Source organism: Calonectris borealis, chromosome 1 (genome assembly GCF_964195595.1).
Source record: "Calonectris borealis chromosome 1, bCalBor7.hap1.2, whole genome shotgun sequence".
Lineage (NCBI taxonomy): Eukaryota > Metazoa > Chordata > Aves > Procellariiformes > Procellariidae > Calonectris > Calonectris borealis.
The window spans coordinates 190712261-190730229 of record NC_134312.1 but is presented as its reverse complement, the minus strand read 5'-3'; the positions used below and the strand labels follow the sequence as shown (position 1 = coordinate 190730229).

At 44.0% G+C, this 17969-nt stretch overlaps 1 protein-coding gene across 1 annotated transcript in view; it reads right to left on the bottom strand.

Moving 5' to 3' along the window:
* The window catches only part of FAM124A (family with sequence similarity 124 member A), a 46545-nt gene that overhangs the window by 5620 nt on the left and 22956 nt on the right, over nucleotides 1-17969 (bottom strand). Inside the window, exon 3 of the mRNA XM_075139922.1 lies at nucleotides 10846-11585. Coding sequence (XP_074996023.1) covers nucleotides 10846-11585 — 740 coding nt within the window. The remainder of the gene's footprint in view (nucleotides 1-10845; nucleotides 11586-17969) is intronic.

Here is a 17969-nt window from a genome sequence, read left to right as displayed (position 1 = left end):
TGTTAATTCATAACCTATTTCTGTATAATATAATAAGCTTTCTTCCTTAATGCAATAAAGAATTAAATGAATTAATGGGTAAATTAACTACAGTAGTGTGGCAGTTTCATTAACTGATAAGAAATTGAGTACAAAAGAGGCAAATAAAGTAAGTCAAATTGTCAACAAAACATTAACCAGAAATCACTTTCGATCTCCACATGCAACATTATTTTGTTTATGAAATAAGTGAGACAATTTGTTTAAAAAATTACTCAGCAAGATAAAAGGCTTGTGTCCATGAAGAAAATACCAGCTGTTTCTTAACTGAAGACACTTCTGGATAACCCAGCAATAATAATATGACATGCTGAAAGTACACAACCAAATCACGGCACTCTTTTGATGAGTTTTTCCAAGAAAATACTCCACATTATATTGCAGTTCGCATTAACCAAAGGTACTATTTTTTTCTGCTCAGTAGCTCTGATATCAGATACACTACATGGACTCAACCACCACACTTGCTGAATCAATAGAAGCACCTCCAGAACACTTCCTCTATCTCTCAGAGAGAAGATGGTGGATTGCCTGACCATGGCTAGTTTTTATGCTATATTCTTGTGTTTTCGTAGACCTAGTTGATAATTTGGCAGATCAAGGACCCAAAGAAACAAAGGATCCAAGCAAGTGCAGTCTTGTTGCTTGTGAAAAGGTAAGGAGGCCCTTGGGACCACAAGCACTGGTAACAACTCGGACAAAACTGTACCTGAAAACACAAGGCTTTTGGGGACAGACCTGACGCTTGCACGGGGGAAAGTATGGGCAGTATGAAAGCCTTGCTTTTACCTTGCGCAGACCACACCATCTGCCTATATATATAAAGCGGAGCCTACAGACATCACAGGTAGGATTTAGTTGTCTAGTTAATAGAGCAAATGGAGTCTGGAGAGCAATTCAGTTTTCCCTAAAGGAAATTCCTGTATCTGGTTAGCTGAATTGCTCTCTAGGTCCTTGGGCTGTAATGAGTACGTATCCACCGACTACAGTGAGAACACAGACTGTAGCTCACACAAAAATACCTGCAGTTAGACACCAGTTTTTGGTGTCTACAATCTGGAGCCGAACCAAATCCTGCAGAGATGACTCCCATGTGTTTGCTTTGGTGTATAGGGGAGACATTTTGCACGCTAGTAAGTGTCTCGTGCATTTAGATGATGGTAATAATCCGTTATTCTTATTTATTGACATAACTTTTGACACGTGTTCCGAAGAAAAAGTAATTTAATTTGGTCTCTCAGGTCACCTGGTGAGAGATACTGGGTCTGAGTCAGATGTGTAATTGTAGGTACCTGCTGTATGCTGCCTGGCCTGCAAGCACACGCACGGGCCACTCCATATCAGGGATTTCAGTGCCTGGGAACGCTCCTGGGCATGTTTAATGTATTAATACAGGTAAAGTCTTAAGCATTTTGGGAATAAAGCACATAAAGCACAGAGAGAAGAATAGCTGTTTTGAGCTCTTTCTAATGTATACAAACCCTCCAGTTTAAATCAGCTTGTGTTAGTTTTGGATTGTAGCTACGTAACACAGTGACTACAGGTGCAACCAAATTACGAGTACTCAGAAGGATGCTTACCCGAGGCATCGCCTAGGAGGGTGTGGAGCGGAGGGCAACGCCAGGATAAATGGATGAGGTGAGATGAAACACCCCTGCTAGAAACCCCGTGGGCTCTAATGTAGGAACTTTCTAACCAAAATGCAGATAAAAAGTAGAGACTCGGAGGAAAGGGGAAATGCACTTCTAAGTGGGAGCACGAACAGCTTTACATACCCGGCCTAACTGGAACATACTTACACTAACAAGAAAAATCTACTTTACGTAAGGTATTAGTTTTAACGTTTTGTTATTTTTAACTTTTTTTCCTAGCTCTGTCAACGTTCCTGTGGCCAGATAAGAGTATTTCATTTTATACAAGGTATTTGCTGTTATTCCTGCTACTGGGTCACAGCTCCTGGTCAAGCCCAGTTGGCCTGGCAGGAGGTACTGGTGGATCAGTGAGGAGACGGGGACAAGTACAGCCTGCCCTTAGGTTGGCTGCCTGCAGGGCAGGCCAAGAGACGTCACTAAGGCAGCTTATTTCTGAACAGCTCTGTTTATAGGAAGAATTGCTTACCTCGATCTTTTTTGTTTAGATGTGTTATGATTTAGAAGACCTATTTTCCAATGCTGCTCTTCATGATATGGGCAGAACGGGGAAATAATAGGGGAAATTTTTTTAATACTTTCATCTTAAAGCAATGTAACTGAAAACTTTCCTGCCTGTGAGAATACTGGACTGTACAACTGTACTACAGGTAGAACATCGGAAGCTCCATCTCATGAAATACTAGTGAATAAAGATTACAGGCTAATCCTATATTGTAGAGAACTGGATTATGTGGACTAGTAAGACTTTTCTATATCTACATTCTGTAGCTTGTCAGAGATCACAGAGAGGATTCGATGATTTAGCCAGGATTAAAACTCAGGCAAAACTAGCTCCTAGTCCTGTGCCAAGGCCGTTGACTGTGCTCCCTCGTACCACCCTGGCACGGCACAGGGAGAGTGCATGCAGCCTGTGCGCTCATGTGATCGCTCCTCTTCGTTTTAACCTTACCGTGCCTGACGGTCCCACAAAGTTCAAACTGGATTTCCACGTGTTTCTGCTCTCGAGAGAAACCATGACAAGCAAGCAGGAGACGCTGATCTTCCACTGCCCTTTTGGCCACGGGATGCTGAAAACAGCAAGACCTATTTTTGTGCCTTGAGGACAGCGTGATGCGCGTGCAGCTACTCTTTTCAGCACAACAGCCTTCTCCCTCCTCCCCAGTTCTTCCCTTGGCTTTGAAAGCCATTGCATCTGCTTTAATTTTTCTGAATTCTTTTTTTTTTAAAGTCCTTATCTTCAGCCTTCTCAGAGCTTGCTTTCTGCATTGCCCGTTACCTGGCTGCAGCCCGGCAGAGCCCTGCCTGGTACAGCCACGCTGCCTGCGTCAGGCACAAGCGTGGCAGAGACGCTGCAGAGGGAGTCAGCCATCTGAGAGGACAAAGACTCGATCCAAACCGACACGTTGATTTTGACTGAAATTCCAAATACAGAGAGAGAGATCTGTCAGACCTCGCCATAAAGACACACAACAAACCCAGCCATTGACTAAACTGACTGAGATTAGCTCTCTAACAGAACAGATTTTTTCATCTGGCGCTAATCTGCTGCTCATTTATAATCTCCGCGCAAATCTTTCTGAAGCCTGAAGGGATTTAGAGTCTTTGTGTATTACAATGGGCTGCAGAAGAATTTCATGACGAATATCCGGGAACGCCATAAACAACTTGGGGCGAACCTCGCAGAAATGCACTTTGGACTTCACTTGGGCTGCCTGTACTTGACACAAAAAATCCACGAGTGCTCCTGCAGTCTATTTTAAGTTATCTGCTTTTTAAGAAAGCAGATAGTGATCTCATTACGCGTTATCTGTATTAAGCACTGCCAGTAAGGCCCCGCTGTAACAAGCACTGCCAGCAAGGCCCCGCTGAGGTCAGAATCCAGCCAAACAGCCAGCACGGCAATGACATCACCATCTCGAGCCCAGATTTTGCCTGCCTTGCTCAACAGGAGTGTGACGGTGTTTGTTTAATTGTATTAAAGCCAGTGGGATTGATCCAGGGGAAAAAAAAAATCAAGACAAGAAAAAGTGGCAGAGGTTAGTCCTCAGCATCACCATAATAAGTCTTACTTGAAAGGCAAAATGCACTCAGAAGGGCAGCATAACAAAAGGCAAAATGCACAAATTTGATTTAAAATTGAATTGAATGTATTTGAAAAGTGGCATGGACTGTGTTTACAAAACTAGAACAGGTGGGTGTCTTGTAATGCTAAATATATGCCAAGGGAGGTTTAGATTGGACATTAGGAAATGCCCAGGGAAGGCTGCCCAGGGAAGTGGTTGAGTCACCATCCCTGGAAGTATTTAAAAGACGTGTAGATGAGGCGCTTAGGGACATGGTGTAGTGGGCGTGGTGGTGTTGGGTTGACGGTTGGACTCGATGATCTTAGAGGTCTTTTCCAACCTTAATGATTCTATGATTCTATATATTCACTTTCAAGAGTTTTTGCTGGGTGTACAGAGTCATCAGAGATCTTACTATGTCATGAAACATAACTGCACTAACGGAAAAGACAGAGAGAAAGTAGCTTAGGATGAAGAAAAACAACTAAAAAATCTCTTCCTATTTGAGTTAGTGACTGATTTGCTGTGTCCCCCCCAAAACCAATCATTAGCACTAAGAAAAACCAAACACCTACAGCACTAAAAGGAAAGGAAAAATAGAGTAGAAAATTTTTAAAAACAGGAGGCTAGTATTAGACTTATAGATTAATTAAATCAGCTGAAGGCACCTCCCTTGACTGAGTCAATTTTTACTCCCAAAGTCTGTCTTTTTCACCAGTTTCAACAGAAACCAAAAGTAATTTTTGTAAAGGTGCCCTGTATACATCCTTGCTTGTCCTTGATGCTTTTCTTGCCTTTCTTCCTCTTTGTGTTCAGATCTGCTCTATCTGCACTATTAATTCAAGCAAGCTTGAAGTCCTTTTTTCACCTCCATTTTCCTTCTTGCAGATCAAACTATTCTCTGCAAAAGTGCCCTCTCTTTGCCTGTTTTGGTCTTTCCTTTTTACCTCGCTGCTCCCTGGTTTACTTGCTCATCTTTCTCTCTTCTACTTGTACTTAACTGTAGTGACTCAAGACTGCAGTAGTGGGACTGCGCCTTCTTTTCTTTATTTTCTGTAGTTGGTAATGCTTTGAGTCACAGGGATGAGATGATTTAACTGCACTTAAGACTACAGAGGTACATTATATCATCCAGTCTGACCTTGTGTTCATCATTTTACAAATCATTAAGCCATCTCTTTACTGAGCCTGCTGACACTTTAGGCAGACAAAAGCATTTCAGTTTTCAGGAGACTAAATTGCTGTATGCTTCAGGCAGGGGCATAAGACAGAGGTGCCACAAAGCCCAAGGCCCCTAAAATGGTAGCAGATTGACTAATGCTCCCAGACTATTTGCATGTTTTATCAACATCATACGAATGCTGGATGACCATCAAGGCACCCCAACTGGAAACTAAGGGAAGAAGAAGGAACACTGCTTTGTGTTGGAGAGAGGAAATGCAGAGCCAGGTGAGGTCTGGAAGGGTTTGGTGGGTCAGCTGAAGTAAATGCAACCGTGACCACACTGATCTTTGTCCTACGTCTCTCAACAGAAACAGTAGACCCTGAGCCTCCCAAGATTTGCCACTCCTTGGCCAAGATAAGCTTGAGAGGCAAACCTTTCCTCCTGCTGCAGAGGAGAGTAAAATGTTTCTTTTAGTCTCAGATGGGGCTGGGAGAGGAAAAGGAAAAGCTTTGTCCTAACCTCAGATCTTGTAATTATTTTTACCTCAGCAGCTCAGTAATACCCACCCTTGCTGCCCACATATCTACGACAGGGTATTTTCTGCATTGTCTGAGTCGTCTTGTGCCAGCTCCTTGCTTCAGTTACGGCCAGTCTCCAGCACACTGTAAGAAGGCACTGTCTCTGCTCCCTAAAATACATTGGGTCCATTGTGCATCATGGAAAAATCTCTCTCCCCGATTTCTGCGTTCAGCTATCTTGAGAGTGAAGTTTGACTACAACCATACTTTTCACACAGATAGGTACATGTTTTAAATAAGCTGAGGGAAATAAAGGCACTTTTGTTCTCCTCGTGGCCCCAGATAAAAGGGGATGAAGAGATGAGTTCGTGAGTCTCACAGACACCTGTATATAATACACTAAATAAACACAGAGGTTTTTAGCTATAATCTTTTGATTCTTCTTTCTGTATAACATATATAACATATATAACATAACATACATTGTGTAGGCATGTAACCTTCATGCTGCTTTCCATCTTCAGGTATTTTGCACTGCGAATGCCTAGCACAGAATGCCTTTATGCATGCAGCTGGCAGGCATCTGCACCCCCAGATTGACTTCTGGCAACTCCAAGGACGTATTCAACAGTAACATACCGATCTTGTACAGAAATGACTGCAGCTGACCTCATGAAACCATTAGGGGATGACTACTGCCTTGACCATAGATCTAGAGTACTCATTTTGTACACCAAGCGATGGGAGAAATCTCCAAGGTAGCACAGACCTGAGCTTGCAGGTAGCACAGCAGCAGGTTAATCATTCTTAATGGTTGGGTCCACAAGCAATCTTTTGTCAGAACCAAAGCTTCAGGTAATAAACCATGTTTCCTAAATATGATTATACCACTTCTGAACTCTAGATTACAGTTGCCCGGTATAGGTAAGAAGAACATTGGCTGATTAACTCAGCAAATCAGCTAAAAAAATCCCTCTAACTAAAAGCTGTGATCAGTTAACGTTTGCACTGTTATTTCAAGGATGCTGTATACAGCAACACTAGGCAGAAAATAGCCACCCCAGAAACAGTATAGGTTCATTAGCACAATAACTGGCATAAAAGCCTTACAATGCCAGCTCTGACTACCTTGTTTCAGGCAGGATTAGCATAGACTGGTAACAAACCACACATTTCTTGGGATTTTTATTTGTCTTGGCTTTCTGGCAATGTTGTTTGTTTCTTGGTGCTGAAGATGGTGGAGGGGGAGGGATTTCAGCAAGAAATTGGTTATTACAAGGTGAATCAGGTGCCTGAACACAGGTGTTTGGTCCATTCTGGCATCTTGTAGGGTGCCTGCCTGGCATTCCAGGAGGGCACAGCCCTCCTGTAGGTCCTGAGACTAATCTGCCAGGACACCTCTTCTGGGTGACTCAGGCACCCTTTGGCATGTAAAATGGCAGTAGGTCTTATGCTTAAGCACTGAGTCACTACCTAGGCGAGATATTAATTTGCTGTCACTCACCTTCCTCCCAAGTCTGTCTGCCTGTCCCCCCTCATGCAGAGTAGCTAGGAAATTCTGCCAAAATGTTATTTTACCTTTCCCACCTTACCCAAAGACATTCTCATAATTTAAGGGAGCCATCTCTGCACTTTCTTCTCTCTGCTCACTATCCCTGCTTCCCAAACATGCATGGCCAAGCCAGTCCCATCAGTTATTAACCCTTCCTGCCTCCCACGTTGCACTGCCAGGAGTGCAAGTTCATTAGCACTTCAGCTGTCTCTATGCAGATTATGCCCAGAAGCAGCCAGGAATTTGGACAAGACCTATAAAACTGGCCATAGATTCAGTATACCAGTATATGGTATATTCTAAGCTACATTATTTACATATTCTTCCCACTTGTGCTGGTTTTGGCTGGGATAGAGTTAATTTTCTTCATAGTAGCTGGTATGGGGCTGTGTTTTGGATTTGTGCTGAAAACAGTGTTGATAACACAGGGATGTTTTAGCTATTGCTGAGCAGTGCTTACACAGAGCCAAGGCCTTTTCTGCTCCTCACCCCACCCCACCAGCGAGCAGGCTGGGGGTGCACAAGAAGCTGGGAGGGGACACGGCTGGGACAACTGACCCCAACTGGCCAAAGGGATATTCCATACCATGTGACGTCATGCTCAGCATATAAAGCTGGGGGAAGAAAAAGGAAGGGGGGGCACATTTGGAGTGATGGCGTTTTATCTTCCCAAATAACTGTTATGTGAGATGGAGCCCTGCTTTCCTGGAGATGGCTGAACACCTGCCTGCCGATGGGAAGTAGTGAATGAATTCTTTGTTTTGCTTTGCTTGTGTGCGCGGCTTTTGCTTTCCGTATTAAACTGCCTTTATCTCAATCCACGAGTTTTCTCAATTTTACCCTTCCAATTCTCTCCCCCATCCCCCAGAGTGAGCGAGCGGCTGTGTGGGGCTTAGTTGCTGGCTGGGGTTAAACCACGACACCCCTGCTCTGACAAGAGCTCCTGCTTCTGGGCTTAGCACTGGTGAAGCAGTGTGGGTGTCTTCCCACGGGATGCAAACGTGCTTTTAAGCCTTGCTCTGCTAAAGCCAACTGAAGCTTACCCTTTGCCTCAGCTGGTATATAGCTGCACCCTTGGAGCTAACTTGCCAATGTGTAAAAGCTACTGTGACAAAATAATTTTGAAGAGCTTCCTTGCAAATGAAGGAATAGTTTCTGTGGTATTAAACAGACTTATCCTGCCCATGAATAACTTTATTTTCTCTGGCACTGATTTTATCTAAGCCCCTTGGTAATTGCATTTGTAAAATGGGTTAAGAACATGGATCAATCTGCCTGGCAAGTATCCAAGTCCCTGTAAGCACACCAAGAAAAACACAGAGGTCACATCTTGTTAGTCTAATCATGGAGGTATATTCAAACTTCTAACATGAAACACTGCCTGTAATTTAACAGGGAAGTTAATCTACCATTTGGGGTATAATTGGTAATTTTAATTTGTAAAAAGGTGCAGTATCCATACGAAGTAAATAAAAATATTCTGATTATTTCTAAGTACCAACTGATGGGCAGGCTGAAAAATACTAGGAGGTCATTGTTTGGGTTCATATAACTGGGAAGAAGTGAAAGTTATTAACAACACTCTGGCATTGATAATATTGTTAATAGCAGCACTCTGTGAGAAGTCAAAAGGTAGTCCTGTTACTTTAAAAATGTTTTGAACTCAGAACGAGTTAAAAGAATATAAGGAGTCCATGGATCACCAAATCCAATGTTTCCTATAACCCATGCTCCATCATACAATCTCTTTTCCTTAACTGACCATCCTCTCTTGAATTAGTGTATTAACGTGTTTGCACCCGCTGGGTGGCTGTTATATAGTTGGCCATCAATATGTACAACTGCCAACTTAAATTTATTTATCGACAGTTTTTTGCTCCTGGGCCAGAAGAGTCATTTAGTGAAACAGCCTTTTCCTGTTCCTGCCATTTACCTTCTGGTATGTTTTCCGAGGACAGTCAGAGCTCCCTTCAGACTTTGGTTAGGCTCAGATGACCCTACTCTTCCAGTTTCCATTTGTAAGACAGTCTCTCCATTCCTCTGCACGGGGTGAGAGCCCTTCCCTCAGAGGTACCCGCACCTCTCTGAAGCCACCTTTCTGGAGCCCAGGGCTGAAGACAGGTGAGGCCCATGGGACCTTGTGCAATGGCACAAGCACTTTCCACACTCCTTAGGGGATACCAACTCTGGTATGCACCAGAGACTGCACTTTTCTTTTCATGGCCATGTTGCACTGCTGGCTTGTAGTCATCTGAGTACGAACAGGACACTTTCCCTTTGGTTTAGTCATAGAGTTCCACTTCTGATTGTACAGACTTGTTTAAAACCTGTATACCAGGACCTAGTCTTCATGACTTTTCAATCGCGTAAGTTAGATCCAAAGTTTCTGTTTCCCCCCCATTTTGCATATATTAAACTTCTTTTGCTTCACCACACTTCCAATGTGATAATTTCCATTTCTGTAACTTCATTCCCATTTGCCATTTTGCCCTCCTGTTCAGCATTATCATCCTCACTGAAAACAGAAATGGAAATTAATTGCACTTGGAGGCCATGCTTAGCAGCCTTTCGCTCTTCTCTTTTGGTGCATATGACTAAAATCTTATGCTGATTTTCTTTGCAGGGTTTACCTCAGCCTGCTGTTCAGCAAGTCTCATTTACCTCTGTACTGCCCAGCACCTGTTATCTCTGAAAATTTACTGTTTTGAAATCAAAAGCCTTATTTAGAAGCCATGTTGTTTTTTTTTTTTTTACCATCGGAAGGTTTCACCACCACCTGGATGTGACTCACCAGCGCACAGATGCCCCGTGTACCTGGATTTTCAGTCCCAGGAGCTACAAAGCCAGAGGCACTGTGCTGCAGGGAGGTGTGCGCACCTCTCTGCACGCTGGAGGTCCGTACAGTGGAAGGATGGCACTCACAGTGCCTCTTCCACAGAAACAAGGTCGGACAATTTGACAAGCTTCATGAATGCAATTCACTCTAAAAAAATACCCTTCTTCGAAACAACCGTCTTCCAAAGGTGAGGGTCTGTGCTCCTTGATTCAAACGCCAAGCAGCAATAAATACCTCTGCACTGCAGGAATGCACATTAACCTGGCGCTGGATTGCCACAGATAACCCCTCTGCGGGGCAGGCAGCTATTAAAAGCTTGCTGCTTGTTATCCCCTTTATCTCCCTCGGATGTGGTGTCGTGAAGCAGAGCATGCTGATACATTGCCCAGATATGGTGCCTACAGATGTCTTAACAAATAAACTCTCTTTCAGGACTTGGTTACGAGCACTTGAGATTAGTTGAAAGAGAGAGTCTGTTGGAATGTATCTCTTAGGCTGCTCTTCAGGGTACATTTCTTTTCCTTCACGACCTCTCTCCCCATCCTGATAATCACTGTGCAAAAGAGAGATGCAGTTTGTCACCCTGTGATGCTAAAAAATAATGAGTACCATCAGGAATTCTGCTTGTCTTCCATAAAAATCTCGTAACTGAGAGCTATTTTATAAACGCCTGTCAGTTCTGTGCCCGTATTTCTTATAAAACTACACCCATCAGCCATCATTTCTCCACCCGGGCTCATAATTCCTTCTCTCCTCATTCTTTTAAACAGCTACCTCATCTCACATCACTCTTTGCATAAACTGAGGTTGACTGATATCTGGATAGTATCATCCACTGCTTTCCTGATTAGTTACACACACAGCAAGGGGTTTCAAGTTCTTTCTTTAGCAGTACTGTCCTGGCTCTTTCTGCTAGGATAGAGCAAAAAAAAAAGCCTCTTTTTCTGGCTGCCATTGCAGGTTAAGCTTTCCTGCACGAAACCAATAAACGTGCTTCTGTTTCCCTTGTACTGAACTTACCTGCAAAAGGATCCTATTTCCATCGTGGTCTTCTGTCTGCCACCTGCCTTCACTGATGGGGCTGCAAGGGTTGGGCAAGAGAGGCACAAGCTGCCCCACATCTTTTACTCTGAACTCCAGCACCGCTGACTCTGTTGGCATTGGCACCTGGCCCTTCGGAAGTTTTTTTAGAGAAAACTGAATGTCTATTTCCATGTTAGAATAGACAGGAAAAACACAAAAGTCCACTTTTTTCTGACACACTGGTCTTTTCAGGATTAACTCGTACAATTTCAAAATGTCAACAAAGTTTTCACTCCTGCAGTATATAGTGAAGCGGATAATTTCTTTCCCGTAGTGCACTGGGCGAATGGCCCACAGAGGAGTCTCTGGAGCCAAAGTGTAAAAGTCCTGGCTGCATGGCATGTAAGGGAGGAACTTCCCATGCACTCGCTCTGTGTGGTGGTAATGCCAAGGTGGCCTCTGAAACGTTTCGTGGAGCTGCAAGATCGGTTCTTCTCCATATTCCTCCTGCAGAAACAGAATGACGGCAAGGGCTGGCTGAGAAACACCAGCCTTACCTGGCTTCCTGCGCTTCTTGGGCGCTCGTCTTTCTGAGACTCGAAACAGCTGGAGGTCTGGATGGATCCAGGCTAGAAGCTTATCGATGGCTTGCTGAAGAGTCTTGGATTCACCTGGGTCTGTGATAATATGTACACTAACAAGGAATGGGTCTTGTATGCCTTCCACAGAAAGTTCACCTGAGAGTATAAAAAGAAAAATATCCTTTAAGATGTGCAACCCAGTTGTCAACATTCAGGTAATCCTTAAAGGAGAAACAGTCTACTCAGTCACGCTGGGCTTTTTTTTCATCTCTCTCAAGCTCACCTGCAGTAAACTAAAAATAATGTACAGAGATATAGCAACCAAGAAAATAATCTGAAGACAGAGAAGTTTCATCAAGTATACCGTAAGAGATGCTGTTGCTACTGAGGTAGCATCCAAAAGACGTTACCCAACGTGCATTTCTGTGTTAGAGAAGGGTTGCCCCATACAGGTGAGAGGTAGGAAAGACAAAAATACTGTCGTTGAATGGAGGTGAAAGGGACACTAATGATGTGCAGAATGATCAAGGTGGACAGTGTTCATCCCACCTTGTTTTAATTTGTGCCAACTGGCTCGGGGCATGGAAATCACACCACTGAACTCCAGTCTATCACCTTGACATTGGAGTTTTCCACCCAGTTAAGAGTGTTCTGTGTCCTGGAGGCAACCGTTTTAATAAGTAAGGCAAAGTTTGTAGGGAGAGGTAATATCTTTTATTAGAGCAACTGATACAGTTGGAAAAAAAAACAGACAACCCTTCAGGCACACAAGTCCTTCTTCAGGAAAAGATATTACTTGTCCCTACAAATCTTGCACTGTTTATATCTTCAGTCCATCAAGACTATAATACTACTGCTTCAAGATTTTTATAAGATTAGGAAAGACTGGTAAAAGCAGGAAGCACAAAAAAATTACACTTACTCAGGGGAAAAAAGAAACCTCTAGTTAGCCTCGGGAATGTTCACAGGGGCTCTATCTGTTGCTGTCCCTGAAACCTCTTTGATAGCTCAGAAGCAGAGCAACGGCTGGTTGGAAGGCAAGGGAGAAACTGTCACTTCTGTTCTGCTGGACTTGCATGCCATTAAAGATGCATGTGAATGGAGACCCAAGACAGTTTAATAAATTATCCAGGTATTCTGGATATGTTTGCTGAAACCATTCCCCCTGTGTGGTGTTCTGAAACCACCTCCACGTCTGAGATCCCGAGCCTGGGCACAAAGCCTAAATGTGGGAAGCCTTAGAAAGGCTTCCCAAGCTTTTCATTCCGCAGACCACATTTAATAGGGGGATTGTCTCACAGGCTGTTTCCTCTCCTATTGGCAATCAGTAAGAACCTCTCCCTCCTCCCTCCTGGCATCAGAATAACATTCCTGTGATACTTTAGCAATTGCTTTAATGGAAAAGCAGTATTATACGAGTAGTGTATTTTAGTTGTCTTTCAATACAGAATAGCTGCAAGACCCGGAGAAAAGCTAGATGCAACTCCATAGCTTTCCAGAGATGACTGGGAAACATACAGAGCAAATAGCAAGCATGCATTTTGCCTAGGGGAGATACAGAAAAATCAAGCAAATAATCAAAAATACAATTACAGCAGAGTTCTTGTATCTCTGCATGAAATGGTTGATGTGGAGTGACTTTGTCAGATAGTTAATGGAAGAAAAAAATTGAAGCAAAAAAAAAATCTCTGTCAGTACATGGCAAGAGGCTTTGCTGTGGCAATTGTTACCGGTCGGTAATTCTTTGAGATATCCCCTGTGGATAGTCACAGTGTAGGAGAAAGACAAAGGGGGTGTGGGGGGAGGTCTTCTCATGGTCCTTTACATGGGACAGCAGGACAGGAAGGAAAACAAATTGCAGAGGACAGTGATCTAATAAAACCAGAAAGAAAGTAATCGCCATAGCTACGCAGTCATTCATTTTCTGAGACTGGAATAGAAGATGTTCAGTTCTTTTCTCCCTCCGTTTCCTTTGTTACACAAATGGTATCAAAGCCTGCAACAAGTGACAGGCTTGATATTTATGCATATAAATGACTGCAGCTCTGAAAGAAGCCTGGGCACAACAATGTGCAGCAAAGAGCCATCGTTCCTGTTGGCTTCTTGCTCTGCCTTGAAAAAAAATCCCTGAGCATGGCTTTTCTGCCCTCCTGTTGCCCAGCATGGTGCATGGACACTGAATGGCTAAAGCATTTTTCAAAAGTGAAGCCTTGTGGGAGCCAGCCCCAGCATTAGTATTCTGCAGCCATCGCTGCCTGTGCCCATCAGCACCAGATGCTCGCAGAGCCAGCCGCAGAAGACCACCAAAGCACGGCACAAAGCCATCGTTAGGAGCCAGGGTTATACGTACAGCAGGGCAAATCATCTTTTTTTGAGCTAGAAGCGACGATGCTGAAGGGGGAAAAGTGTAACAAATCAGTACAGAAAGAGCTTCAGTGTCTATTTTATGTTAGCAAAGATGCTTTTACTGCAACACTTTTACACCTTTCATTATGTGGCGTCTGTGCTTATAAAATGGCAGCCCTTTCTGTTTTGGTAAGAAAAAGAGAAACATAAGAAAAGCAGAAATATGAGGCAAGGAGCTAAGAGAAACTTCCCCTGCAAACTGTTTCTATGTTACTAACAAGTCTTTTTGCTTCAACTGACAAGGAAGGGGGGAAACGACACCATTTCTCATGACACAGTTCAATTTGCCCTTGGCAAATTGTCACAGAAGCAAACTGAAAGCTCTGCATATGTATTAGCCTTCCTGTGTTACTAGTTAATCCCACAGAAAATATCAAAATGCTGAGGCATCTATTTGAAAATAAGCTCCACAGTTCTCACAGCTATTACATTTTTTTCTTTCCTATGACAGAAGGGGATTAGTTCTCTTTGAGTTGGCAAAGCACTAACATTGCTAAGAGGTCATTACTACCAGGATTGAAAGAGTATTTTACAATTCTAAACTTTTTACTCCTCTGTTAGGTAGTATTAACGACCCATGAGAGGTTAAAGCAGTCAGCCCAAATGCTGTGGGGCTGTCACACTTGATGTCCTAAAGCTGGGAGCTGAAGCTGGCCTGATATTTTATGATTGAGCTTTGGATAGGTCCTTCTCTACATATTATTTTTATTTTGTTGTTGATGCAATATTGCTGAGCCGAGAAAAAAAGAAAGTCCTGCAAAGCAGAATGGCAGTCTTGCCCTGTGGTTCTTCCTCCCCTCCGTTCCCTGCCCAGAAACCAGGATCAGAAAGACAATTGGACAGAAAGCAGTGGGTGCTGTCAAGTCTGTCTGTGCCAGCTGCCTCATTTCGGTACAACTTCACTGAAATTCAAGCTGCCTTGTCTCGAGGAGAGACAGGACAGGTACCTATCTGTCTAGCCCAGTTGCCTACGTCCCCTGCTGAGTGCACGGAGAGAGGCTGCCACCTCTGAAAAACCTGCGGAGGATGATCTTGTCTTCCTAATTCCTTTCCCCCCGCCCCCACTCTGTAGGGAACAGTGCTGCCTGCAGAGGACAACCCTCTTGGCATCCAGAGCTGCCCAGTCCTCCCCCGGCCAGAGGTGCCTAGTGGGACAGGTATGACAACAGTGGCGACCGAGTGACACAAACACCCACGGGTGAAGTGGGAAGCAGTGGGTTAAGTGCTCTGCTCCCTTGGGATGGAGGGTAGGGGGGGCAGCCACCACCCCTGGGAGGTGCCATAAAGACTTGGGTATCTGGTAACACCATCCTTGCTGCAGCTGGCCATCCTTGCAGGGCTCCTGGCCCAAAGCAGGCACAAGCAGATGTAACCTCAGGTCAGCAACCCTAGCAGCTGAGAAGCAGCTAGGCTCATCTGGAGGTACGGGGAACTGGAGCTACAACTCCTTCTCCGTGGAGTATCTATGCATGTTACATTAAACCACACAAGAGGCAAAATGTCCCTAGAAGAAATGAGCAGAATTTTCTCCCATGCCACCTGAATAACCCTAGGTTAGAGAAGTCTCCCTCTTGCATTTGCTTTTTGGCCCTAGGACTCTTGCATACCTGGCTCCAGCAGAACGGTTACTGGGTTATCTGGCCACGACCCGGCAGTCTGGTCCCTCTTTTACGCTGTGAGAGGCCCAGGTTGCATTCCCCCTGGAGCCACCCTGCACGAAGACCTGTCCCTTCTCGGGGCAGTGCTCCAACCACTTTTTTATTTCAGAAGTCACCACCTTCAGCAGTCTTGAGGACATCTGATTTTCCAGGCTTCTCCTGTGGACTTGGCTGGAAATCCACTCACTGCCTAAAACTAGCCCATAGCAGAGCTTAGAAAGGAGATAAGTACCTGTCTCCCTGAAATGTCTCTTCTAACCCTGTGTTGGTGAATCCAGATATGGACCTAAAGACCTCTCAGACTCACCAGGAGACATTTAATGAAGAGTTACCTACAGGGTTAGGCAAACCTGGTAAGTATGTGAGCTAGGATGGAGCCTATGGCAAAGAGAGATTTTAGGCAGACTGTATCCCAGCCCCAGTTTGTGCATGGGAAGTGCATTTCCAAACTGTGGCAAATATTTTCCATTTTTTAGCCACCTACATTTTCAATCTTCTATCCAGGAAACTCAGAGGAAGTATTCAACCTATAAATACTTGACATAAAAGATTTTTTAGCTGACCCACAATATTGCATTGAGAATCAGAACACTGGAACACGAACTTCCATTTACCGCTGCGGCTTGCTGCTTCATGGGAACCAACGCCTGAACCTCTCTTACACCATACAGACTAGATTCCTTTATCACTACATCAGGCAGTAAGATTTCACATTTCATTCTGATCAAATTGCATGATGCACTACAGGAGAAGTAAATCAGGCAATGGGAGAGGGTCAGAGTGAATGCGCCAAACTTCTGAACTGCAACTCCCATCGAGCAGTACTTCATTATCAGCAAATAATTGCTATCAGGAAGTAATGAAACAATTCAAAACTGAACACTACAGATCAGCATATTTTGTTCATTGTTAATAAATCAAAACATTTCTACTCTGGGAATGTAAAAAAAAAAAAAAACACTGTATACATAATGTCAGGAAAAAAGCACTATAATATTTCCTAATTGAAACTTCCTGAGATTTCTGTTGCACAGAAAATGTCAGTATTTTCCTATTTCAATTCCATTCCAAAACACAAAGAAATGTCAAAATGGTAGCATTTCTCACTGAACAGGACTTTCGCATTTTATCTGAGTCCAAAGCAAGACTGACCGTTTTAGGCGTATTAATTGAAAGGCTCATGGGCAGACACAAAAACAGAGGCTATTTTCATAAACAAGGAGCATCACTTTATGGGCAACAGAAGCGGTTACTGGACACCTCTGGCAGCAGAACCCACTGCTAGGTCATGCTTTGATGAATTATGCAGCATCAATAATCTTTTGAACAAGCAGGATGTGACAGATTCACCAGCTCCTCCATTCTCTTTCCCCGCTGTTTAATGGCATCTGACAAATGCAGGGCTGCAGGATAATGTGCTTCTCAGCATGCCCTGCTTTGCACACCACCTCAAACTCATGAAGGATGTTCAGAAGCAATAACAAAGGGGATATTCTGCACAGCACAGCGACAAGAGGAGAAACCTCTTTCACGCTCCCATCAGAGCAGCATTTTCCTGCGGAGCTGCAGTTGAATGTTCTCTAATGGAGATAATGGTGCCAGGATGTTCACTCCTCCATCCGTACTAAGGTAGTATAGACAGTGCACAGCAGACCGGCATACTGACAAGCATGGCAAAATGGTCAATCTGCTCCTCCAGATGGGCACGTGATACAGGCTCTCTGTGCTGTTATCCAGTTGCTGTAGAACCAAAAAAAAAAAGTATTGAGCAAAAATAAAGCTGGAAAATTAAGCCCATTATCTGCCTGATGGAGACAAAAAGCTTTCTCTGGTACATTAATACGAACAGTCTTACGAGGTGTCATTGCCCTTAGTGTACAGCATGCAGCCAACCCTGCGGGAATGATTCTTATTAAAAAGTGATACTTAATGCCCACAGAGGCCCTGCATGATCAAGAAAAGGCAATGGCAGATCTCATCATGTGGTACCTTTGCTGTTAGATGGTGCAGCAACTGCTGAAACTCCTCACCGTGCCACAGCCCCCAGTGAGTTCTCATCCCACACCCACCAGCTACATTCCCCTGCCCTGTTTAAGGGTAGCCTTCCATAATCAACTTAAGCTGCTGTTGAAAGGGGCAATCTCACTCCATCTCACATCCTTCACCTCTCCATGCATTCCTGCCCACTCCTTTATATTGGCCTGGGTACTTGTGTAGCTACACATCTTAAGCTGATCATGCAACTGCACCCTGACCCTCGCTCTCCTGTTGGCAGTCATACGGTCTATAGTGCCAAGACCGCCATCTCGGCTTGCCTTCAGAAGCGTATGACCCTCATCTTCTTCATAGGAAACACAACCGTTGTGGTCCAGAGTCATCCCATGGAAGGTTAGGTACCCGACAGATGTCCCTCCAGCAGGAGGCTGGCTGTCCTGGGCTCCTTTTGTAGTCCATGATGAGAGACAGAATCAAACCT